The sequence below is a fragment of the Podarcis bocagei genome (assembly GCF_964188305.1).
Source record: "Podarcis bocagei genome assembly, chromosome: 10".
NCBI classification, from domain to species: Eukaryota; Metazoa; Chordata; class Lepidosauria; order Squamata; family Lacertidae; genus Podarcis; species Podarcis bocagei.
The window spans coordinates 17426366-17451746 of NC_138135.1; the positions used below are offsets into that span (position 1 = coordinate 17426366).

General features: G+C 42.0%; 1 protein-coding gene across 1 annotated transcript in view; it reads left to right on the top strand.

Moving 5' to 3' along the window:
- Positions 1 to 25381, top strand: part of PLCZ1 (phospholipase C zeta 1) — a 52189-nt gene that overhangs the window by 17851 nt on the left and 8957 nt on the right. Inside the window, exons 6-10 of the mRNA XM_081210060.1 lie at positions 4273 to 4425; positions 7057 to 7278; positions 8606 to 8762; positions 10884 to 11000; positions 23102 to 23274. Of these exons, the coding sequence (XP_081066186.1) occupies positions 4273 to 4425; positions 7057 to 7278; positions 8606 to 8762; positions 10884 to 11000; positions 23102 to 23274 (822 nt within the window). The remainder of the gene's footprint in view (positions 1 to 4272; positions 4426 to 7056; positions 7279 to 8605; positions 8763 to 10883; positions 11001 to 23101; positions 23275 to 25381) is intronic.

Below are 25381 nucleotides of genomic sequence, written 5' to 3' on the forward strand. Positions count from 1 at the left end.
ACCAACATTTTTCATAGTTATCCTTATACAAATTCGCATTTTTGGATGTCAGATAGACCCCTAGGTATTTCACCTTCTTGACCACCGTCAACCCTGTCTCCTCTTGGAATTTCTCTTTTTCCATATCTGTTAAATTTTTCCCTAAAACTTTGGTTTTTTGCTTATTCAACTTAAATCCAGCTACCTGGCCAAACTGTTGGATTATTTCCAGGACCTTTTTTGTACTAGTGTTTGGCTCTTGCAAAGTCAGTACTAGGTCATCTGCAAATGCTCTTAACTTATACTGTTTAGCTCCGACCTGCACTCCTTTAACCTGCTGGTCATTCCTAATCATATTCAGCAACACCTCCAGAACTGAAATGAAGAGTAATGGGGAAATTGGGCACCCCTGTCGTGTTCCTTTTTCTATCTTAAGTTCCTCAGTTACTACATTATTTACAATCAATTTAGCTTTTTGTTCAGAATATATTGCAGCCATACCATTCTCAAAACCTTGGCCTACCCCCATCCCATGAAGATTCTTTATCATAAAACTCCAAGAAATATTGTCAAAGGCTTTCTCCGCGTCCACAAAAATCAGTACTGCTTTAGTATTTATATTCACCTCTAGCTTTTCCAAAATGTCTATTATATTCCTTACATTGTCTGCTAGGTGTCTTTTTGGGAGAAAGCCTGCTTGGTCCTTATGAATCTTCTCCATCAGCACTTTTTAAAATCTTTTTGCCAAAATGTCTGCAAAAATTTTGTAATCCACATTAAGTAGTGATATTGGGCGGTAGTTCTTCAGTTGAGTCTTTTCAGTCTCTGTCTTTGGTATGAGTGAAATATATGCTTCTTTCCACGATTCAGGTGCCTTTTTTCCCTCAAGGATCTCATTACAGACTTCTTTTAGTGGTTGAATCAACCATTCCTTCAGCGATTTGTAGTATCTTGAAGTCAGTCCATCTGGTCCTGGAGATTTGCCCAGTTGCATATTCTGAATGGCAGCCTCTATCTCTTGTTCTGTTATTCTCTGGTTCAGATCCATCTTGCTTTGATGAGAGATTTTTTGTAATCCATATTTATCAAGGAATTTGTCTATATCTTCTTCATTTTGCGGGCCTTGAGTATAAAGTTTTTTAAAATAACTCAAGAAGCAATTTCTAATTTCATTAGGTTTAGATATATTCTTTCCATCCACTTCTAGGCTTGTAACTGTATTTAGTTTCTGCCTTTTCTTCAATTGCCATGCCAGAAGTTTGCCACATTTATTTGCTGATTCAAATGTCTTTTGTTTCATCTGCTTTATCTTCCATTCAATCTCTTGGTTCATCAATTCCATATATTGTGTTTGATATAACTTAATCTCTCTTAAAATCTCCTGGGACTTTGGTTTTGCTCTTAATTTTTTCTCTCCTTCCTTTATCTTTTCCAAAATCTTTTCTTTTTTCTCATTTTGTTTTTTCCTCTTTATTGAGTTTTGTTGAATCAAGAAACCTCGCATCACCGCTTTGCTTGCGTCCCAGATCACTCTTTTCTCCACGTCAGCCCTCAAATTTATTTCAAAATAGTCTTTAGCATGTCAGTAGCCTTCTGGCATTTGTTGAACATGTGTGAACATAAACTGTGCAGGAGGTGTGTGTGTGTGTGTGTGTGTGTGTGTGTGTGTTGGCCAGATCTGCCCCCATCATCTGCACCATCTTTGCCACTCTTGACTTTCCCACTTAATGTAGTAAGGTCAGAAGAGGGATTTTCCACATGCTTAGCTGAGACAAGAAGTGGATAGAGAAAGGGCACTCTCTAATAAACACTAAAACTCAGGGGTGTCCAATGATGCTGAATGCTGGAAGACTCAGTACAGGCAGAATGAGGTACTTCTTAACTCTCATTGCTCATAGTTAACCTATGAAATTCACTCCCACAACAAATAGTGCCAGTCAGTCAAATGTATTTGTGAAAAACTATTGGTCGTTCAATCATCATCATCATCATCATCATCATCATCATCATCACCACCACCACTTTAACAGCACATGGGGCCCCAATGTTGTACAATGAAATTTTGCTTGATCAGTTGGGCTTCTAATATAAAAGTAGAAACCTTATTATGTCATGAATTTATCCTCATCCATCAACAAATGACAGGTTTTCTCCCTATTATTCAAAAAAGGAAACTGGAGAATTCTTTTTTAAAAAATAATCCTAGGAGAATTTAACAGGAAGCAATACAGTACATAATGAACAATATTTCCAACTCTCCTTGGCCACAGTATACAAACATTAGATTTGCAGGTATCCTGGTATATCTCCCACCCAAATATGTTGTGGGTATAGTTTGAAATCTCAAAGCTGTGCATACCTTCCTCAACGCATCAACCTGTAATTAAAAACAAAACAAAACTGGAAGACCATGATTGGATTTCCCTGAATAAATTGGTGAGAATTACATATTTGGATATGAGATCTACAGTAGCTAACAGAAGGCCCCACTCTTTAACTTCATTTATAATACTTTGCAAATATAGGGGTTGCAATCTTGCACACCATCAACAATCAGTCTATAATTGATTATATGGATTTCACATTGGCTGGCCCAGCTTTGCTTCAAATAATGGTCTTTTGGGGCAACCTTGAATCTGGCATATGCTGTAATTTCAACCAATATAGAAGCAAGGCAGTCTGATAATATGGCCAGGAGGGAACCTAACCATGGGATTGTCATCTGGGGAAGTTTGGAGGTGCAGCTGGCGGGAGTGGCACTAATAGTTCTGCACACTTTCCATGGTTTATACCAGCACAATCTTTTGAAGATGGCCTTGCTCTGCCAGGAAGCTTACTTTATGGCCACAGGCAAGTTCAATTTCTCATCCTAGCTTACCTCACAGAATTCTCGTGAAGAGAAAATGGGATAATCCGGAGTATTTTCCCTTCAACAAAGGATAAGATGAAATGTGGCAGATAAACTATTTCCATCTGGTGCCAAGGACAAAAATGAAAGAGGCTTTCACCTGTCAGTCTTAAAACTTTAGCATTTTAAATCAAAAGGCAATCTGGTTCAGTTGGTTTTGAAGGAGATTACACAGCCAAAAAAATATAAAGTAATTCTTGCACATACCTGGCATTTATTTATTAAGGGAAATCTTGTATACACTTATTTTAAGGTACTCTTTTCTCTTTGTATATGTCTGGTTGGCACCATAAACTAAAGCAACACAGTGGTGGTTGGTAGCCATTGCGATTGGTAGGGCAGAAGGTAAAGAGACTAACAGAAGGTGGAACCAGAGCCAAAGTTTTGCCCCAGTCCTGCTATGGCAAAGCTGGTTTAATTGCAAATGAGAGTCAGGCAGGTGGGGATTTTCTGAGAGCAGAGTGAGGTTGGTGGGGAAGTGACTCATTCACCCTAATGGACCAGTCTCCACTGCAGCAACAATGAAACTTCGGGATAGTAATCTGAACATGACTCACCATATATCCAAATCCTTTACAAGCTGCGGTTTGTAGCTGTAGGGCTGTTTCATGGCCAGTTTTGTTTCCACGTAATGCTCACACACATTTCCCCATGGAATATCTCTCGGGCTTTCCCACGGGTATAGCTATTTTTGGTCAGTTCCCTTTGCCTTGAAGCTGCCAGCGTCGCATAAATCAGTAGCTGTATCCAGGATGATCCTAGTTCATATGAGAAATCGCCACATTAATACAGTCCTGAGAATGCTTGAAGGAATATTGTGGGGTGAGGGAAAATGCCTATAGCCAAGGTCCAGAGAACCATGCTGCTAGTTCCCAAGGGACTTAGGGTGTCTGCTTCTCTTAAGAGCATCTCCCCCCATGCCATACAACAAACTGCTTTTAGAAAAGGAGTGTGTCTCCTCACCTCACCTCCCAGCCCCCACAAATCTTTTTGTAATATGGCATTGGCCTTACTTGAGTAAAGGGGAATAGCCAGAAAATCCCTTTGGGGATATCCGAGTTCTTGCGTATGCCTGAAGTAGCTCTTCGAAGTTTAACCTATCACTGATGCACACACATTACAATACCACCACTGGTTCTGTAAGGTAAAATGTATACCCAAATCCCAGAACAGCACCTGTGTGTGGTCTGTAGCACAAAAGAGAACTGTCGTTTCTTTGAGAGTGGTTGCTTCTGCCTAGACAAATCAGCTGGGATGTCGCAGTATTGTTTTGTATCTTTATTGCAGATAACAGTGCATGCTTTTCATAGTATTCTTTTCTCTTGTTTTATATTTTCATATTTGTGTAACTGGGAATTACAGTATTCATTGAATTGTACTTCCAGGTCTCCGATTATCCTCTGATACTGTCTTTGGAGAATCACTGTAGCCCTAAACAGCAGGAAGTAATGGCAGATTATCTGACAAATATCCTGGGTGACATGTTGGTTATATCTGCGATTGATGATATAATGCCAACTGAGCTCCCTTCCCCTGAGGTAACAAAACTGAGTTGCTCTTTCATAAAAGATAACAAGGAGGAAATCACTGCAGTTGGCATGGTTATTTCCTAAGAAGTTTATCATGTTCCTCCCATTAAAATATGCAGAATTAACTACACCTGGAATGCAGTCTGTTTGGTATAGAGTTATTGTACAAATAGAAAACAACCAGTACACTCCACCCCCCAGATTAAGAAGAAAATATGCGTGTCAAAAAAATCAAGTGTAGACCAAAACATTGGAAATACAATACATTGTAGATTCCCTTGAACCTTCCAGTGCATGTATTCATGATTTATTATTACCCTAAGGATGATAACACACCTTATATTTGTTATGCGATTTTAGTTATGCGATTCCAAAACAAAAGCCTGCAACATGTCAGAAAGGTACTTGTGTGGAATGCATTAAAAGTCTCACAATCTGAGCTCCATATCCCTCATTTGCTTTTCAAAGCAGACTTTAAAATATGCATTCTGGGAGTTTGCACATCCTTTCCCCCCCATCCTACATCTCCATTCCAGAGTTCTTGAATGAAAACACCAGATAGGCAACTGTACTTACTTGAGGTTGACAAGCATGGCTTGCCATGAAAGCTACTTGGCTGCAACCTGTTCTCTGTGTTGCCACAGAGAATCAGGACAAAAGAAAGGGGCCAATGACTTCATGCACTATCCTAGCAACTTTTCCCTATGGCAGCTTCAAGGGATGGCATTTGGAAAAGCTGGGATGGAGCACAACAATTGAGTGATAAAGATCGACACTTTTGTCCCAGCCTTTGTAGTTTAAAGGGCTTGTCTGCACCAGAGTTTAATGTGGATTTGAAGCTGCTTGTGTCTCTAAACTATTTGTGGCATCCACTCAACATCCCCCTTATTCAAGTGACAGCCCATGAACCACGTGTTGGCAGTGTGCACGAAAGCCCACCCCATTCTGCCCCCTTCTGGCGCTGAAAACGGTGGTCACTTTAGTGGTCGCGCATGTGCTGAAGTCACACAAATGGTGAGTTTCCTGTAGCAATAATGTGCGAAAAGGATCCCAGACCATTTGAATTTGAAAGGTAGCTATTTGAATAGTTTTATTTGCACAGTCCCAGTTTTTTATTTGGAGATTTGCCCACTGTTAACAAATACGTTCTAATTTTAAACCAGGAGTGAGCAACGCAGACCCAGGTGTTGAATGCTGCTGCCCTCCAGACCTCTCTGTTTGGCCCCTAGGGTTCTCATTGTGCCACATCCCTCACTTCCCTACTCTGTGCCCTCTTCAACTGCTTTTTGCTGGAATGTGTCCTTGGGCTGTAATAGAGGCAACTCCCCATTTGTGTGCGTCCAGGATATGCATGACCACGTGCCCTTTTTTGCACCAAAAGAGGGTGGAACAGTGGGAGGGCAGACGTGATGGGTGTCTCACTGTCGCACATGGTGCCTTGGAATGCAACCGCCATGTAAATGGGGAGTTGCCTGTAATGCTATTTGCTTGCCTGGATGAACAGATGAGTGTGGGGAGGTGTGTGGGCTGACATGCATGGCTGGAACAGAGGTTATTGTAGAAAAGTGAGAGTCACACCTGTTGCTCCACACTTTTGCCTTTGACCCCACCCACCATGGTGAGCATGTCCCCCCCCCCCGCCGCCCCTTGAAGGTTGTCCACAAGGAAATGTGGTGCTCAGGCTGCCATTGCATGTTTACAGCAACCTGATCAGCACAAGAGTTTAAACATGCAACTTTGGCAATTGGATGGGTTTTTTTATTTAAAAAAAAAGGAGAAGAAATGGGCTAAAGCCATCTCTTTCAGCTACGGTACACCATTAAAACCTACACGGGAGTACAGTGTAATACTTTTTATGAGGAGAATTTAATCATACAGATGCTCAGCAGTACTGTTCTTAATTGCAAAAAAGGAACAAATGGATCAGGAGAGAATTACAGATATAAAGCAGAACTCTTGGGAAATAATGCCATCTTGCAAGTACTGTTCACGTTTCTTGATTTCAGGTGGAAAGGGATATAAATAACTTTAAATGCACTGCAGAACTCAAAAGATTTGCTGTAAATTGATTCAGGAGGTATGAGGACTTTGGAGGGGGCTGGAATTCCAGTTATTGTAAAATCAGAGTACCTGCCCTTTCTTTTCTCCTGTGCTATGGAAACTCAAAATGTGCTCTTTTGTCTGTGTGTCTTTTCTTCCTGTGTCATACCTCATTCAAGCCAAATTTTCACTAGAAATGTGAAAAATACCATCAGGATTCATTTGATCAAGATGATAATGCTTGCTTCGTATCTCCTGGCTCAAACTCAGGCAACCTCTGAGTTTAACATGTGAGGAAAAACCAACAAACAAAGCAAACACCTCAACAGCACAGCAAGCAGTGCCAGTGAACAGCTAGTCATGTGTTAGGCACAGCTTTGGGCTAACAGCAAAATAGGAACCCATGAGTCTCCAGAGATTCTTGGATGTTGTCTCCCATTGCCCCGACCATTGGCCATGCTGGCTGGGACTGATGGGACTTGGAGCAACATTTTCTGGAGGCCCATAAGTTCTGGATCACTGTCTTCCATTTTTATTACTTTTTCTTCTTCCTTCTTGTGTTATGTATGATTCTTAATACCTACTGCTTTCTTATCACAGTCACTGAAATTCAAAATAATGATTAAAAATAAGAAAATTGGGACACTTGAAGAAACGCTTGCAAGGAAGGGCACGGATAGCCATGGTCAGACAGGGGAATTTGAAGAGGAAGAAACAAGCGATGAGGAGCTGGACGACAACCCTTCGCACCCCAAGCAACCGCTGCTGAAAAAGAGAAGGGCACGCTGGAAAGGCTCAGCTCCACCTCGGAAAAAACAAAAGGTATGACCTGAAGTCATGTCTAGTTAGATCCTGGGTTTAAAACCTACCAGAAAGCAAATACACCAGCCCTCCCTCCTCTTTTTGACATCTTTTTCACTGCTCTAAGATTTACTGCAATGTGCTCTGTGTAGGGTTGCCCTTTGGTCCTGAGGCGGCAGCTAGTGTAACACCATCACAAAACACCTTCCTGTTGCATTTGCTCTGGCTGCCAATTTGCTACTGAGCCAAGTTCAAAGATCTGGGGCTAATGTAGAAGGTCTTTGCAGCACATGGCCAGGTTGCTTGAGAGACTGCCTTCTCCCCTCTATTTCCAGGAAGTCAGTGTGTTCTGCAGGGGAGCTTCTCCTTAAGTCTGAAGCTAGTGGATGCCTGCTCTACAGTAACTCAGAGCAGGGCTTTCAGTGTGGTTGCCCCTGTTTTGTGAAACAGTATCCCCTGTCAAGATACGACAGGTGCCAACTACCTGCACTTCCTGCAAACAACTGTCTGCAGCCTTAATCAGTATGTTCCATATTGTATAGTTTAACCATTAAGTGTTACACAGAAAGGATGCAAATGTTGTTTTACAGATCTTCGGTGCGGTATAGTAGTTAGACACCGTATATTTAAAGAACATCCCCCCACCCCTAAGAATCCCGAGAATAGTAGTTTACCTCTAGCAGAGCTGCAGTACTCAGCACCCTTAGCAGACGATAGTCCCTAGGATTCTTTTCGAAGGAAAATGTGCTTTAAAATGTATAGCGTGTATCAGGAATGCCAACTTGGTTGTGACTGTGGGTGCCTGTGGCTGTGGGTGCCGTGCAGTGTGCATGGTCCTGGTACCAAAATTCATGGGTGCCGGGCCCCTTCATGAGGAACTTTGTGGGTGCTTGGGCACCCAGGGCCCCAGGGAGTTGGCACCTGTGGTGTGCATGCAGCTTCAGAATGGGATCGGGAAAACATGTTCATATCCCTATTCATGAAGCTGGCTAGGCTAAGTCACTATCTTTCAGTCTAGACTACTTCTTAGGGTTGCTGTGAAGATAAAGAGAAGGGAATCCATGTATGCTGCATTGAGCAATGAAGGTAGAAAACATATATGAATAGTGATTTGACTATGAGTTGCAGCCAACTGAATTCTACTCAGAGTAGACCTATTGAAATTAATGGACTTAGTTTTGTTTCGTTATTTAATTTTAATGAGTTTAACTCAGAGTGTGATTGACATTGAATAGAACCCCTTTCCTGGTGTGCTTTCAACAGAAATTGACATCTCAGTTGAAACTGAGATAGTATCTTTAAAAAAACATATTAACAAACCTTCAGTCATCTCCCATATTATTTATAGATGAAGAAAATAAAGATTGCCTTGGCACTGTCAGAACTTGTGATTTATACCAAATCTCGGAAGTTTGTAAGCTTTGAAGACTCAAGAGAAAAGCAGTTTTTTTATGAAAACAATTCAATTGGTGAGCTAAAAGCCCGAAAGCTGGCAAAACTCGCAGGTAATGTTGCTGTTTCCTCTTGCTTAAGCCTTCTGAACTGTCAATAAACTTTATGAGGCAGCTTGTCACCAGCTGGCAGGCAGTGAGATGTTTAGAGCGTTGATTCAGCGCTCTGCATGAGTTGAGTGGCTAAAGGTTTGTGTTGATTGGCTGTTAGCTACATTTCATCCAAGCCAAAAATATACGAAAAGAGAAAAATATCAGTAAGTGGAAGCTTGCAGGGTTTTGTTTCTTTAAAAAGAAAAGAAAAAAAGAAATCTCGGATAAGTGACTGCAATTTTGTTCCACTGTCCAGTGTTGCTTGGATCCAGTCCAGGTGGAGTTGAGCCTGGCCTGGAACGCAGGAGTGTATCTTCCCTTCTGCCTCTCTCTGCAGAAAATACGTCAGTTGGGTTTTCCGTGGATTGACATTTGTTCAGACTGAGTGGTAAACTGCAGGTTTTTCCTGGGGAAAGTGGTGGGACAAAAAAACCCAAACAAATGAACAAAAACTCCCACTCACTCTCTAAACTGGTTTGGCATAATTTGTTCATTGCTAACCCTGATTAAAATAAGCCTGAATACGCTTCTCAATTGATACAGAGAGTACTGTTTTCATCAGGGTTTCCAAGGTAAGTTCATGACCAGATTGAACCAGGTACATTTTAATCAGGACTAGGAATGATCAAATGTAACACCACACCAGAAGAAGGGTGTGGGAAGTGATTTGTGCCTAAGTAGGACGCAGTAAGGATGAAATAATGGTTTTGAGCCTGTGACTGTCTCTCGATTCATAAGAGCTGTTTCTACTGTGTTGGACGTAAAGCCTCCAGAAACAGAAATATATCAGGTACAGGCCAAACCGCATGTTATTTTATTGATGCATTTTGGGTGCTTGAATTTTACTTGGGGTGGGGATCAGCAGCTGTGAGCTCCCTATTCAGAGCTTGCTCCTCATGTGGATCAGGGCCTCACACTCATTCCCTATTGAAAATTACCCCCCTCTGGCTGCTGTTTGCTGCTGAGTGCCTTCTTTTGCAGTAAAAAGCCTTTTCAGGGGCAAGTAGCAGGTATAGAGAGGGAGGGTCAGCAGGAAATGGGTGTGAGCCCCTAATCTGCATCAGGAAGATGTTCCAGATTGGGCTTCATGGCTGCTTTTTTTCTTCAAAATGGTGGCTAGTTTAAAAACACTGTCAAATAAGTGAATAACAAATAATTGGGCCACAGTATTATCATTATCGGGACGCGGGTGGTGCTGTGGGTAAAACCTCAGTGCCTAGGACTTGCTGATCGCACGGTCGGCGGTTCGAATCCCTGCGGCGGGGTGAGCTCCCGTCGTTCTGTCCCAGCTCCTGCCCACCTAGCAGTTCGAAAGCACCCCTAAGTGCAAGTAGATAAATAGGTACCGCTTTATAGCGGGAAGGTAAACGGCGTCACGCTGGCCACATGACCCGGAAGTGTCTTCGGACGGCGCTGGCTCATGGCCTCTTGAGCGAGATGAGCGCTCAACCCTAGAGTCGGACACGACTGGCCCGTACGGGCAGGGGTACCTTATTATCATTATCATAATTATTATTACATATTGAATTTGTTCTTTGCTCTGTCTTGCCCAGGGCAACCCAGAGTGCCAAACAAACAAACAAACAAACAAACAAACAAACAAACAAACACCCCATAGATGCATCAAAATCAAGAGAAAAAAGAAATACATTTAAAACATTCCACCCATTTCTAAAAGACAGACAGACAGATCAAGGCCAAAGGCCTGGTTATAGAGGAAAGTTTTTGCCTGGTGCCTAAAGGCCCTGATAAATAAAATATGGGACTAATATCCATCCAATTTCTTCCCTTTTAGTGATCACACCATTTGATTTACATAAAGAATGTTTTTATAGCTAATATAAGTATAGCTAATAAATATATGGATTTTTGATAATAACTTTGTACTCCCCCCTCCCTCCAGGGCATTAAGAATTAAGGTAAAGGAACAGATTATGACAAAATGAACGGCCACATCAATACACATCAGAATATTTTAAATGTGCATGTGTACTCAAACAGATTTTTTTTTTTTAAAAACCATTGCTTTCAATCAGTTGGGCTGTTGTGTACCAATAACATGAATTTAAAAATGTCTTGTAGCTAATGAATTTGTTCAGCACACCATCAGATTTCTTACAAGAATATACCCAAAAGGAACTCGGACCAACTCTTCCAATTATAACCCTCAAGAATTCTGGAATGTTGGGTGTCAGATAGGTAGGTGATTTCAAGTCATCGTCATTGTTATTGTTGTTCAGAACATGTCTTCTTGCTTATGTATGGCACAAGGCTTGACATTTCATTACAAGAATTTTTCACTCCTGTGAAAGATTGTCAGCATGGATTCCTTTTCTACCCTTTGCTCTTGCACAACTTGGATACAACGCAAAGAAAGGGTGCTTAATTCCCATTCAAATCAGTGGAGTTATTTCTGTGGACTGCTGATGAAGTGACTGGACTAGTCTATGTATCTAGCTTCAGAAGCATTGCCCAGACATCCCCAGCCTCTTCCTGCTACAGTCAGATCACTGGAGACACCTGAGTTCCAGTAAAAGAGTGCAAGTGTTTTGGCTTTCCCCATGTAGACGTTTGCTCTTCTTTGCTTGCTGTCCATGGAGTAGGTGAGAGAACCTGTTTCTGCTGTTGCCTCTCTTACCTACTATCCTGACTCCAGATCCCACCTGCTTCTCCACCCATTATAGCCGCTCCTGTCTTGCTGCATGCTTCGCAGTATAGAGCTAAGAGTGAGTCATGTATTGAGCTGCAGATAGGTAGCCGTGTTGGTCTGCCATAGTCAAAATAAAAAAATTCCTTCCAGTAGCACCTTAAAGACCAACTAAGTTAGTTCTTGGTATGAGCTTTCGTGTGCATGCACACTTCTTCAGATACACTGAAACAGAAGTTGCCAGATCCTTCTATATAGTGAGAAGGTGGGGAGGGGTATTACTCAGAAGGGTGGTGGGAATGGGAGGTAGGCAGGTAGCTGAGATGAGCCTGTTGACGACTGTTGACGTTAAGAGTCGTCAACAGGCTCATCATAGCTACCTGCCAATCTCCCATTCCCACCACCCTTCTGAGTAATACCCCTCCCCACCTTCTCACTATATAGAAGGATCTGGCAACTTCTGTTTCAGTGTATCTGAAGAAGTGTGCATGCACACGAAAGCTCATACCAAGAACTAACTTAGTTGGTCTTTAAGGTGCTACTGGAAGGAATTTTTTTATTATGTATTGAGCTGTCTGTCTAAATCTACGCCCCTCCTTTGTTGTAGCTAACATTTGTTGTAAGTGAAGATTTGCTGATATTGAGACAGATCACAGAGAGCTATCTCACATGCAGTATTTAGCTATCGCATCCGTAAATGTTAAAACAGGAACATGGCGTTCAGTGAGGAAATTGGCATGGGTAAATTGTAGAATCAAATCACACTTTTGGGAATAGCAAGGCCCCTGAAAGACAAGCCTTCTAATGTAGCAAAACATATACAATAGAACCTTACACTCAGCAAAAATTAGTATGCCTCCCACACGCAACTGCAGTGTAGGTTGGAAACAACTGGGTTAGTACAGCTATACAATTATTTTCTTTTATTTATGAAGTAAAATGAAAAGCAGTGATATACGCACTAGAGGAAAATGCACGGTGATTATTTAAATAAAGTGTTATTGTCTGCATTGCATTTATCTGACACAGTAAGAAATAACCAAAAAAAGGTTGTAGAATTCAAAATGCTTTTAGAGGTATTGCCTTAGCATTAATGAAATGAGAACTTTTCACACAAATGCAGTGCAATCCTGTGCATGTCTACTAGAAGTAAGCCCACTGGGTTCCATGGGATTTACTCACAGTTGTGTGTGTGTGTATATAGTTGCATCTGTAGTGCAACTGTAGCAATGCTAAATAGTCATTTAATGCCAACAAATATTTTTGAAGTATTTATCATGTTATCAAAATCAAGTTAGAGATATTAATGTTCCATGCAACAGCGCAATGCATCCCAACTGTTTATAGATGAACAGTTAACAGTCCAGTCCAAAAGCTATTGCCAGACATGGAAGATCAGACTTTCACATGGAACTCTTATAGTCACAAGATCTCTTCAATATTACCTATTTCCAATGTTCAAGCTGTGAGTTCTAAGACAGCACATGTACACAAGAGGGGGGATGGGAAAATCTCCAGTGTTTGCAGAATTACAGCCAATTTTTAGAGGAAAGGAACCCTAAGAGGAGGGAAAACCTTCATTTTAGCTGTGGGTCTGAGGGCATAACTAGATGCGTTGTGAGAGATCTCCCACAAAATTTCTTTTCTTTCTTTTTTTAAAATGGCAGATATGGGGTGAGTTAAATCAGATTGGGACTGCAATATTGAAGGCAGTAGGGTTAATCCTTTTCTTCTGCACCTTTTCCTCTCCCTCCAAGTTATTATTGGCCTGATGGAGAAACTTAAAGATACCCACATTATACCTACAAGTTGCACCTGTGAAGCAAATGGCGGCTGAGGGAGGGGCAATTTTGATCAGGGAAATTGTGTGAGGGGAAAGGCTTGACGTACCCTCCCACAGTCCAAAGCCCCTACAACTTCACCGTGGCTACTTAAAAACAACAACAACAACAGCCCAACATGAGATCCTAATTGTGGACCTGAGAGTCGTGTCTTATTTGGCCCTGACTCAGAGAAGTTATACTAGGTATAAGGTCAGCTTGAAATATGCCTTGTGAAATCCAGCAGGACATTTAGAAGGATGTCCAGTACACCAGGTTCCTACCTCTGATGTCTGGGTTTCCTTTTAAGCAAAGAGAATTATGAATCAGTATTATTGTTTTGAAATGACCAACTCATGCTTCACAGTTTCTATAAGCACGTGTTTACTCCCTGTGCAGGGGTGGGGATAATAAATAAATCCAAGGATTCCCAAGGAATATGAATCTGGGAAAGCAAAAAGTTCACGATCCTTTCTTTCCAAGACTAAATCTCGAAACTATGCATGTGAATGGATTAAAGTGTTTCTTTATTTTGTATACAATGTTTTTTGCTGCTGCTTCTCCCCCCAAAACAAAGCCTGAGAAAGCAGAGCCATTTTCAATCTGGTTCTGGTTTGGTTCTTTTTTGAATGAAGTCTTAAAATAATATAATGTCCATTGTGTTGTGTTTTTGTTTTTTGTTTTTTAAAATAACATTGGAGTAAAAGTGTTACATTGGAGTTACAGTGGTACCTCAGGTTAAGAACTTAATTCATTCTGGAGGTCCATTCTTAACCAACAGAAATTAAAAACGCGATAAAACGCCAAACATTAAAAATTTCCCTAAACAGGGCTGTCTTCAGATGTCTTCTAAAAGTCAGATACAGTGGTACCTCGGGTTAAGAGCTTAATTCATTCTGGAGATCCGTTCTTTACCTGAAACTATTCTCAACCTGAAGCACCACTTTAGCTAATGGGGCCTCCTGCTGCCGCTGTGCGATTTCTGTTCTCATCCTGAAGCAAAGTTCTTAACCTGAGGTACTATTTCTGGATTAGCGGAGTCTGTAACCTGAAGCGTCTGTAACCCGAGGTACCACTGTACATGCAGCGACCATTTTAAGCATGACCGATATGTGGCATGACTGTTTTAGGCATGACCCATGCAAATTGGGCGCTCCCTGCATTGTGAGCTTAGATATCATCTTTTGCAGCATATGCGTATCATTTGGCGTACATATTCTGTTTATTTGACTGTTAAAAGAGTCAGTCTGAACATTCACACCCCACAGTCAGGAGGCAACATTTCAAAATGAGAGCGTGAGACTCTACCTGCCCCTGATCATTACTACCTATATACTTACTCATTAAAAATATTAGAAGTCTAGGTGCTGAGCTCATGAGAATGTAGATGCCCTAGACTAGTCCTGAGGTCTTCTTGGATAGAATGTGTGAAATGGAAGCTCTCAGAATGTTTTCCAAATAAATCCAAGACCCCAACTCTGTGGAGCTGGAGCTAGAGTTGGACTAGTTGCCAAAATTATCCCCAGCCTTGGAATTTTATTGCATCCACAATCATGTTTGCAGCTGCTTAGTAAAACTGCAGAAGAGAACCTGGTCCACTGTCTCCTGTTAGAGCAGGTGTGGGGAACCTTTGACTCTCTAGATGTTGCTGGCCAGCTTCCTTCCATTCTGCCTGGGATTGAGGGCACTTGTAGTTCAGCAACCGAAAGGGCTGTGGCTCAGTGGTAGAGCATCTGCTTTGCATGCAGAAGGTCTCAGGTTCAATCCCAGCATCTTCCGGTAGAGTTGGGATTATCCCCTGCTTGAAACCGTGGAGAGCTGATAGTGGTCATCATAGTCAATACTGAACCAGATGGACCAGTGGTCCGACTCTGTATAAGACAGCTTCCTATGTCCTTAATATCTGGAAGGCTGAGGGTTTCCATGACTAAGATCAAAGAGCTGTCCAAGGATGTCAGGGACAAGATTGTGAACCTGAACAAGGCTGGACTGGGCTACAATACTATTGCCAAGCAGCTTGGTGAGAAGGTGACAACAGTTGGTGCAATAATTCTCAAATGGAAGAAACACAAAATAACTGTCAACCTCCCTTGGTCTGGGGCTCCATGCAAGATCTCATCTTGTGGAGTTGCAATGATCATGAGAACGGTGATGAAGCAGCCCAGAACTATAAGGGGGGAACTTGTCAATGATCTCAGGGCAACTGGGACCATAGTCACCATGAAAACGGTTGGTAACACACTATGCCGTGAAGGACTTAGATCTTGCAGAGCCCACAAGGTCCCCTTGCTCAAGACAGCACATGTACAGGCCTGTCTGCAGTTTGCCAATGCACATCTGAATGACCCAGAGGAGAAGTGGGTGAAAGTGTTGTGGTCAGATGAGACCAAAATTGAGCTCTTTGGCATCAACTCAGCTTGCCGTGTTTGGAGGAGGAGGAATGCTTCCTACGACCCCAAGAACACCATCCCCACCATCAAACACGGAGGGGGACATATTATGCTTGGGGGGTGTTTTTCTGCTAAGGGGACAGGACACCTTCACTGCATCAAAGGGACGATGAACGGGACCATGTATCGTCAAATCTTGGGTGAGCACCTCCTTACCTCAGCCTGGGCATTGAAAATGGGTCGAGGATGGGTATTCCAGCATGACAGTGACCCAAAACACATGGCCAAGGCAACAAAGGAGTGGCTCAAGAAGAAGCACATTAAAATCCTGGAGTGGCCTTGCCAGTCTCCAGACCTTAATCCCATCAAAAATCTGTGGAGGGAGCGGAAGGTTCGAGTAGCTACACATCAGCCTCAAAATCTTACTGACTTGGAGAGGATCTGCAAAGAGGAGTGGAACAAAATACCTCCTGAGATGTATGCAAACCTGGTGGCCACCTACAAGAAACCTCTGACCTCTGTAATTGCCAACAAGGGTTTTGCCACCAAGTACTAAGTCATCCTTTGCAAAGGATACTTATTTCACTCATTATAATGCACATCTATCTCTGACTTTTGTCTTCTGGGTTTCTGGGGTTTTTCCTGTTGTTATTCTGTCTCTCACAGCTACAGTAAACCTACCATTAAAATTATGGACTGGTCATTTCTTCGTCAGAGAGCAAACGGGCAAATTTGGCAGGGGATCAAATACTTCCCCCCCTCACTCTGTGTGTGTGTATGCTACAGACTTTTTAGAGGACACAGTGATCTTGAAATCCAGTCTAGGTAATTAATAAGGAGCCAAAATGATTTCAGGTATTAAACTTCCCCTTGAGTCTTCCTGACAATCTTAAGGGTTTTGCTATCATATTTCCTTAATTAATGTATTAAAGGCCTACTTTGGCAACAGGGAATAATGAAGCTGACTAAAGGCATTGTGCTGTCAAAAACACAATGCATTTTAGATGATATTAAAAACATCTCCCCGGTCTCTTTCAGGAAGTTCTTTTAGGCCAAAGTGTGAATATCAGATTGATTTGCCCATTTCAGTAAAACCCCCAGCTTAGATTTCTTTTAATGAGCTGTCCCCCCCACCCCACAGATATTCCTTTCCCACCCCCATATACAAAGGATCCTCGTGGAAATGTGTTTTCAGGTGTAATTGGGAAATGGCAATGAATGATTTATAATAACTTTAAAAATGCTTTTGCAGTGGAGGCACCAACATTTGCAGTTAAACGGGAAAAATGAATGTAATTAAAAACATTAAAGTAACCGAGACCTTTAACTTTGCAGATGAAAATGACTTTATAGCTATAAAATGTAATTAGTCCAAACTTTTCTTGACACTGCGGCTGCTCACATAATTTCTGCCAAATCTCACAAAGCATATGCCCTTCCATATGCCTCATCTGAGATCTTCTCTCCCCGCACCCACCATCATTCTTACCTATAACAGTTACGTTGAAAGTTAATGATGACAATACATTCCCTATGCATGTTTGCTTGGAAGTGAGTCCCACTCTGTTCAATGGGGCTAAATTCCTTGTGTGTTTAGGGAAGGGCCATAGCTCAGTAATGATAATAATATAATAATAATTTATTATTTATACCCCGCCCATCTGGCTGGGCTTCCCCAGCCACTCTGGGCGGCTTCCAAAAAAATATTAAAATACTGTAATACATCAAACATTAAAAGCTTCCCTAAACAGGGCTGCCTTCAGATGTCTTCTAAAAGTCTGGTAGTAGTTGTTCTCTTTGACATCTGGTGGGAGGGTGTTCCACAGGGAGGGCACCACTACCGAGAAGGCCCTCTGCCTGGTTCCCTGTAATTTGGCTTCTTGCAGTGAGGGAACCACCAGAAGGCCCTCAGAGCTGGACCTCAGTGTCCAGGTAGAATAATGGGGGTGGAGACGTTCCTTCAGATATACTGGACTGAGGCCATTTAGGGCTTTAAAGGTCAGCACTAACACTTTGAATTATGCTCGGAAACGTACTGGGAGCTAATGTAGGTCTTTCAAGACCGGTGTTATATGGTCTCGGCGGCCGCTCCCAGTCACTAGTCTAGCTGCCGCATTCTGGATTAGTTGTAGTTTCCAGGTCACCTTCAAAGGTAGCCCCACGTAGAGCGCATTGTAGTAGTCCAAGCGGGAGATAACCAGAACATGCACCACTCTGGCGAGGCAGTCCGCAGGCAGATAGGGTCTCAGCCTACGTACCAGTGGAGCTGGTAAACAGCTGCCCTGGACACAGATTTGACCTGTGCCTCCATGGACAGCTGTGAGTCCAAAATGACTGCCAGGCTGTGCACCTGGTCCTTCAGTGGCACATTTACCCCATTCAGGACCAGGGAATCCTCCACACCTGCCCGCCTCCTGTCCCCCCAAAACAGTACTTCTGTATTGTCAGGATTCAACCTCAATCTGTTAGCCGCCATCCATCCTCCAACCGCCTCCAGACACTCACACAGGACCTTCACCGCCTTCACTGGTTCTGATTTAAAAGAGAGGTAGAGCTGGGTATCATCCGCATACTGATGAACACCCAGCCCAAACATTAGCAGAAACCTCTGATTTGCACCCAGAAGGCCTCTGATTCAAACCCCAGCATCTCCATGCAGTACTGGGAATGTTCCCATGTTGAACCCTGGAGAGCCTCTGCCACTCAGGGCAGGCTAGGTGTGTGTGTGTGTGTGTGTGTGTGTGTGTGTGTGTGACCTTTGGCCCTCCAGATGTTGCTGATCCACAGCTGGCCATACTTGCTTGTGCTGATGGGAAGCATAGCTTAGAAACATTTGGAGGGCCAAAGATTTCCCACACCTGGTGTGGACAATCCTGATCTAGATGGACCGAGTGCTTCCTGCACTCCTGATTTGATCATTAATATGCAGCGATGAAATTGGGCATTTTAAGTGCCCTCATTAGATGTGATGTGTATTACTTCATTTACTTCAGTATGTAGTTAGCCTGCCCTGCTGCACTTGGGGCTGCTACTGCTTATTCTGCTGAGTAGGGCCCCTGGATATCTGCCTCAAAGACCTGCCTTGGCAGCACCACTGTTAGGACGCATATTTGGAAATGCAGTAGATCAGCACAAACTGACCAGGGGCTTATCCACACCTCTTTTTGATTTCTCTCAGTTTCCTATCTTTCTAAAGTTCTAAATAATGCTGTTTTCACAAATATATGCATTTTCAATGCACACTTTCGCCTAATATTCACACGTTTGTACACAGAACAGCAAATTTTGTAGAAGTGCAAATTTTGAAAAATAGATGCATTCTTGTTTGCATATTGTTTTGGGAATTCAGAATTTCCAGTGAGTCCGAAAATATCAGTTATAGATCAGCCTGTAAGGATGCCAGTTCAGAATCCAGAACTCAAAACAGTGACACCAAGAAGAATCCACACGCACATACCCCACACAGCATAACAACCCAAGGACTCTAAAATTCAGACATTTCTTCCTCAGATATAAAATGTGAAGTTGACAGCACGCAGTCAGTAGTTCTACATTTATCTCATAGGAAGAGAGAATAAGCCTCTTCTGAATTACTCTTATACATGACTTGTGCCTCTTTGGGTCGGTATTTCTCTCTGGCAAACAATCAAGTTCCCTTGATTTTTAAAAAACCCAAAATCATTTATCTATTTTATGTGTGTCATGTTTGTGCTTTACTAGGCTGACTAGTGAATTTTCAATATGAGGAGCACCACAGTCCTAGACAAGGGAAGATTTTACTTCATGCCAGTGATAACTGTGCTGTCTTTTCCCCATGAATTATAATATCCTGTTCCAGGCAGTGTGCTGTTTTATTTCCAAAACTGCAGCAGCAAAACAACGGAAAGTGTTTTGAGCTTCTGAGAAAAGGAAATTCTGACAGTTTTGTGTTCAAGATAAAGACCAGTGCTTTATGATTAAACTGCAAGGAGGGCTTGTGTAGCAATTCAAATGTTTAGACAACAGAATGGTGCATTTTCACATAACTTACATAGATTGTCAAGCATATTTTCAGTACAGGTGTTGCTGTTTTTACTATAATTAGGTTTTACTACTTATCATTAAATTAGAAGAGCAGATCTTGTTTTTCTCTCTCTTTCATTCAACACTGAACAGCCGCTGAAGGGTGAGTGGGATCTGTCAGCTCTGCTTTGTAATTAATTCATAATTTAAATTTATTAGGGGTTCTGCAGAATAGTTAATTCAGAACCCAAGGCTGTCCAAATTAATTATAAACAGGCACTTTCATGTTTATTATGGCATTGGTGCAGTGCAAGTTTTCTAGAAAAAGAGGTGCCAGAACTTACTATGAACACCTCCCTCGTTCTCTTAGAATGGCAATGGCACCCACCTGAGAGGTGCTGGAACTGAGTTCCAGTGAGTTCAGGCTGAAAAAAGCTCTGCATTGGTGCATACAATGACATAGAAGCACATGAGCAGTTTCTCAGCTTGCATGGTAAGGGTTCCACCAACCCTGCTACCAGATTTGACCCTGTGTGGTTGAATAAACATGCTAGAAGCTTCTGAGAGAATGCAGTCTTTTCTGTGCAGCTCGTAGTTTTCTTACAGCTCCTTCAAACATCATAGCACAAGGGAATTGCATATGAAAGGCACTCAAGAGTTCCAGGTAGGCTTTCCCCCGGTGTTTTGGCATGAATAGACCTCATAGAACATCTTATACAGAGACCATTGCTCCATCTAGCTCAGAATTGTTAACTCCCATCCTCCCCAGCTAGCATTGTCAATGGCCATGGAGGATGGGATTGTAGTCCTGCAAAATCTGGGGGGCCACGTGTTCCCCACCTCTAGTCTACACTGAATAGCTGTGACTACCTATGGTTTCAGTTTGGGTTGTTTCCTAGCCCTCTTTGATTGAGCTTGGGACCTTCTGCATGCAAAGCAAGATGATCTACCAGTGAGCTATGGCCGTTCTCTGCTATGGACTGTGGTTCCATTTCTGTGGGATCTCCACTCTGAATGGAACTCTAAAATCCATACAGAAAATTGGGAGCTGCAGAATTCATTGGTGTGCAGGTACCAAACTAACCCTTCAGTTTGATTGAAAAGTACAGTGGTACCTCTGGTTATGAACTTAATTCGTTCCGGAGGTCCATTCTTAACCTGAAACAGTTCTTAACCTGAAGTACCACATTAGCTAATGGGGCCTCCTGCTGCCGCTGTGCCGCCGCCATGCGATTTTTGTTCTCATCCTGAGGTAAAGTTCTTAACCCACTACTACATCTGGGTTAGTGAAGTCTGAAACCCAAGGTGTTTGTAACCTGAGGTACCACTGTACAAATTTGTAAAGTCCTGCTATATAACACATGGAATATATTTATTTTTATGTACATGCACCTAGGCAAATGGATTTTTCAAAACTTACTTTTTTTACTGTTTTAATTGAAGTGTGAGGGTGTTTTTTTAAAAAAATGAATTTCATCTCCAGGCTAAGGAACTGCACCCTGCAAATAAATGTGTCTCAGCATGCTGGATCAGTACATTTTCCACGAAGCCATAAAGCAGTCAGCTGTTTGAGGCCAATGTTTGCAAGGTCCTCTTCTACATCAGAGCATCTGAGGCTGGCGACGTATTAGTGATGCCACTGGGCCCTTAGCCTGTGGCCACACAGCTAATGCCAAGAGGTCAGGAGGGTGGCAATACGAGAACGGGCCTTCTCTGCAGTGGCTCCCTGTCTGTGGAATGCTCTCTCCAGGGAAGTCCGCCTGGTGCCTTCACTATACACCTTTATACCAGGCAAAAATGTTCCTTTTCAACTAGGCCTTTGCCTGACTTGATCTACATCCTATGCCTTTTTAAAAAAATGCTGGCTCTTTTTTTTTTGGGGGGGGGGGTTCTGTTGGGTTGTTGGTTTTGTTTTGATTTTATGTATTTGATATTTTATGTGAACTGCCCTGAGACCTTTGGGTATAGGGTGGTATAGAAATAAAATAAATAATAATAATAATACATTGCAAAATTCAGGGAAGTTTGAGTTTCAATGGATGGCTGTGTTTCAATTTGCATATTGTTTCAGAAAGTGTTAGTTAGGTACATTTGCTTTTACATGCGAACTGAGTCTAATTTCCTCCTCATCGCTACTGTTACGTAGACCTCAAAGGTTTTGGAAAACAGAAAGGTGGTCCAGCCATACCCACCCAAATCCCCAAATCTTTTCATCGTTAGAACAAAAACTTCCACAAACTGAGGCACTGTACCACTGGGGCAATGCCTGAAAGCTGGAAGCAACTTCTGTGGATAGGCAGGACAGGAGAGATTATGAGTGGATGGGTAAAAAGATTGTCATTGAGGACCTGGGCTGGAATAATTGCAGCTGGGCTGTTCTATAAATTATTTGGAAGCATCATGTTCCTGCTATGCATATGAAGCTAATTATCTTTGTAACCTTCCTTGGGAGGGTTTGCCTTGAATATTTCAAATCCTCTAAAACAAACAAACAAAGCTTACTCCTTAGTAAGTGTGTTTAGGATTGCAGCCGACATCGCTCTTGTTCATATGTTGCAATTCCATACACTAGAGACATGCTGAGAATTTTAATAACTGGGAATTCCAGAGAGGTATGGCTGCCACTCTTCCATAATTTTGAAAGATTGGTCATATTTTTGGAGCGCTGCTGCCCGCAATAAGCAGAAAAATTATTATAGATGGAGTTTGCACATACTGGTTTATGAAGGCAAAAATGAGTGTTTGAACAAACAAATCAGAGCTGCCTTTCATTTTATACATTTGGGGGAGGGGAGGACCTCTGGAGGCAGTAAAACTACAAAGCATTTTTTAAAAAGAAGCTAACAAATAAAAGCAATTTTGTAAAAAAAGAAGCAGCAGCAAAATGTGTATTAACTACCCAGCACATGGACTAAGGGTGGGGCTTTCACATCACACAGTAGATGAGCTAGGTGATGAATTGATCCTTGCCATATGTGAAGCCAGACTGCTAAGGCACTGCTGCCAATAAAAGTTGTAGCCTTGTTACTGCACCGCAGTAAAATTTCACCCACAGCCTTGCAATATACCTGGGTTTGCAAAACAAAAAGCATTGGATGAATTTACATAACCATGAGCTATGATCCCTCTTTCAAAGTGCCATCAACTAAGGCAGCCTGATCAGCTAATTCTAGCCTGATCCTCTTAATGCCTTACTGATTTGCTCTACTCAGTCTGAGATTGGTTAGTTTGTCCATAATATGCTTATTTTAAAAATGGAAAACCTTCTAAGAAGACACCATAATAGCTGTATCTACTCAAGTGCTTTGAATCCAGAGCTGGAGTTACTGTGGTGTGTATATTCAAGCAGCTTGCAGGGTGGATATTGTAAATATATATATTTAAATTGTAGCCTCCTGCTGTCTACCTTTCTGTAATTGAACATTCTGCTTTTTCATACAGTGGCCTTAAATTTCCAAACAGCAGGACTGCAAATGGATCTTCAAACTGGGAAATTTTTGGATAATGGTGGTTCTGGCTATTTACTAAAACCAGAATATCTAAGAAATAGAGACACACAATTTACTCCACATGCTATATCTGCAAACTGTCAACCGGTGCTTCTTACTATAAAGGTCAGTTCATTTTGTTGATAACATTCTTTATTTAATTTGCCAGACCACTTGTGCTTTCTTTTTTGCAAATAAATACTAATACTTTCTCTGTATTTTCCACCTCAGCTCGTGATAAGCACTTCAAGTAACCTGTACCTGATAGCTGATTGGTGTCAATTGGCAGCATAATTGCTGCTGAGCTGAGTTTAAGATTTTGTTACAGATAGGTAGCCGTGTTGGTCTGCCATAGTCAAAATAAAAAAATTCCTTCCAGTAGCACCTTAAAGACCAACTAAGTTAGTTCTTGGTATGAGCTTTCGTGTGCATGCACACTTCTTCAGATACACTGAAACAGAAGTTGCCAGACCCTTCTATATAGTGAGAAGGTGGGGAGGGGTATTACTCAGAAGGGTGGTGGGAATGGGAGATTGGCAGATAGCTGAGATGAGTCTGTTGACGACTCTTAACGACTGTAATAGGTCTTACAGGAAAAGGCAAGGGGTGAGAAGGTGAGAAATGGCTTAGTCATGTATAATGAGATAAGAATCCAATGTCTTTGTTCAGACCAGGTCTCTCCATGGTTTTAAGTTTGGTAATGAGTTGCAATTCAGCAGCTTCTCTTTCCAGTCTATTTCTGAAATTCCTTTGTAGTAAAACAGCTACTTTGAGATCTTGTATAGAATGTCCTGGGAGATTGAAGTGTTCTCCTTTTGCTGTTGACATATAAGTCCTTCACAGCTTAGGACCAGGTTGTCTGAGAAGGAGGACCCTTCTACCTAGACCAGCTTGTTCACTTAGGTTGTCAGATGAGGTCCTTCTAGGCATCTAGTAGAGACACATCTGGCCTTCTTTGTGTTAGCCACCACATTGTATAATGAACTCCACTTAAATATATGATGGGCACCTATGGCACAGGTGTTCTGCAGCTTGGTAGATATTGAACTATTTACATGGGCACTCCCAAGCTCAGATCCTTAATACTGACTTTACCAAACCCTTGATATCCTGCGTTATGTTTTATTGTTATTGTGTTATACTGGTTTTATTTTGTAAACTACCTTGTTATTTTTCGCAGTGAAAGGCGGCCTATAGTTAATTTAAAATAAAAATGTGTACCAGCAGCGCCCCTGTGCTATCAATTGCATATGGTTGCTCTCTCTTTGCTTTCTGGTAGATTTGTGAAGATGCATAATAGCTTCAAGGCACTTACTCAGCTATAAACATGATTCAAGTCACACTTATAGATGTGCCATTATGAAATGTGGAGGAACGATACACACACACATATATATATCGCTGCAGTCCCACTGATTCCAGTGACACTGCATAAGCAGTTTCTGAATTTTCCTCCTAGGAACGTGCAAAGGAAAGTCCTGGGGCTGATGCAAGTATGAAATGAGTTGATTGCATGGGGATATGCCTACATTGTCAAATTGTAGGCGCTAATTAAAAACTCCTGTTTGCTCAGGTGTCTGGTGGCACTTGATTGACTACCTGCACTGTTTTATACTTACTGTATATTACCTGCTTCTTTTTTAATTTGTGTAATTATTTTTAATTGATTAATGAATTGTTTTAATCAGGTTGTTGAGACAGGTGGAATATAAATATTTTAAAGGACTAATGAACAACCAACCAACCAACCAAATAGCCTTGGCTGCAGCAAATACCACTTTAGCCTCCAAAAGTTTTTGCATTACATCAACAGGATACAGGTTTTAAAACATAGATAGCTCCAGAGCAGCCTTCCCCAACCTGCTGCCCTCCAGTTGTTTTAGATTACAATTCCCATCAGCTGTAGCTGTGCTGGTGGGAACTGATTGGTGTTCAAAACAAATAGAGGGCACTAGCTTTGGGAAGCATTGTCTATGGAAAGAGTTAGAGCCCTTAGCACACCCAGAGCCCAACAGGGTTTTTATTTCAGTGTATGTTTGCTAGTCTCTACCTGGTTATTAACTAGGGATGCAGGTGACACTGTGGTCTAAACTACTGAGCCTCTTGGGTTTGCCGATCAGAAGGTTGGCAGTTAGAATCCCTGTGATAGGGTGAGTTCCCGTTGCTCTGTGCCAGCTCCTGCCAACCTAGCAGTTCGAAAGCGCGCCAGTGCAAGTAGATAAATAGGTACCGC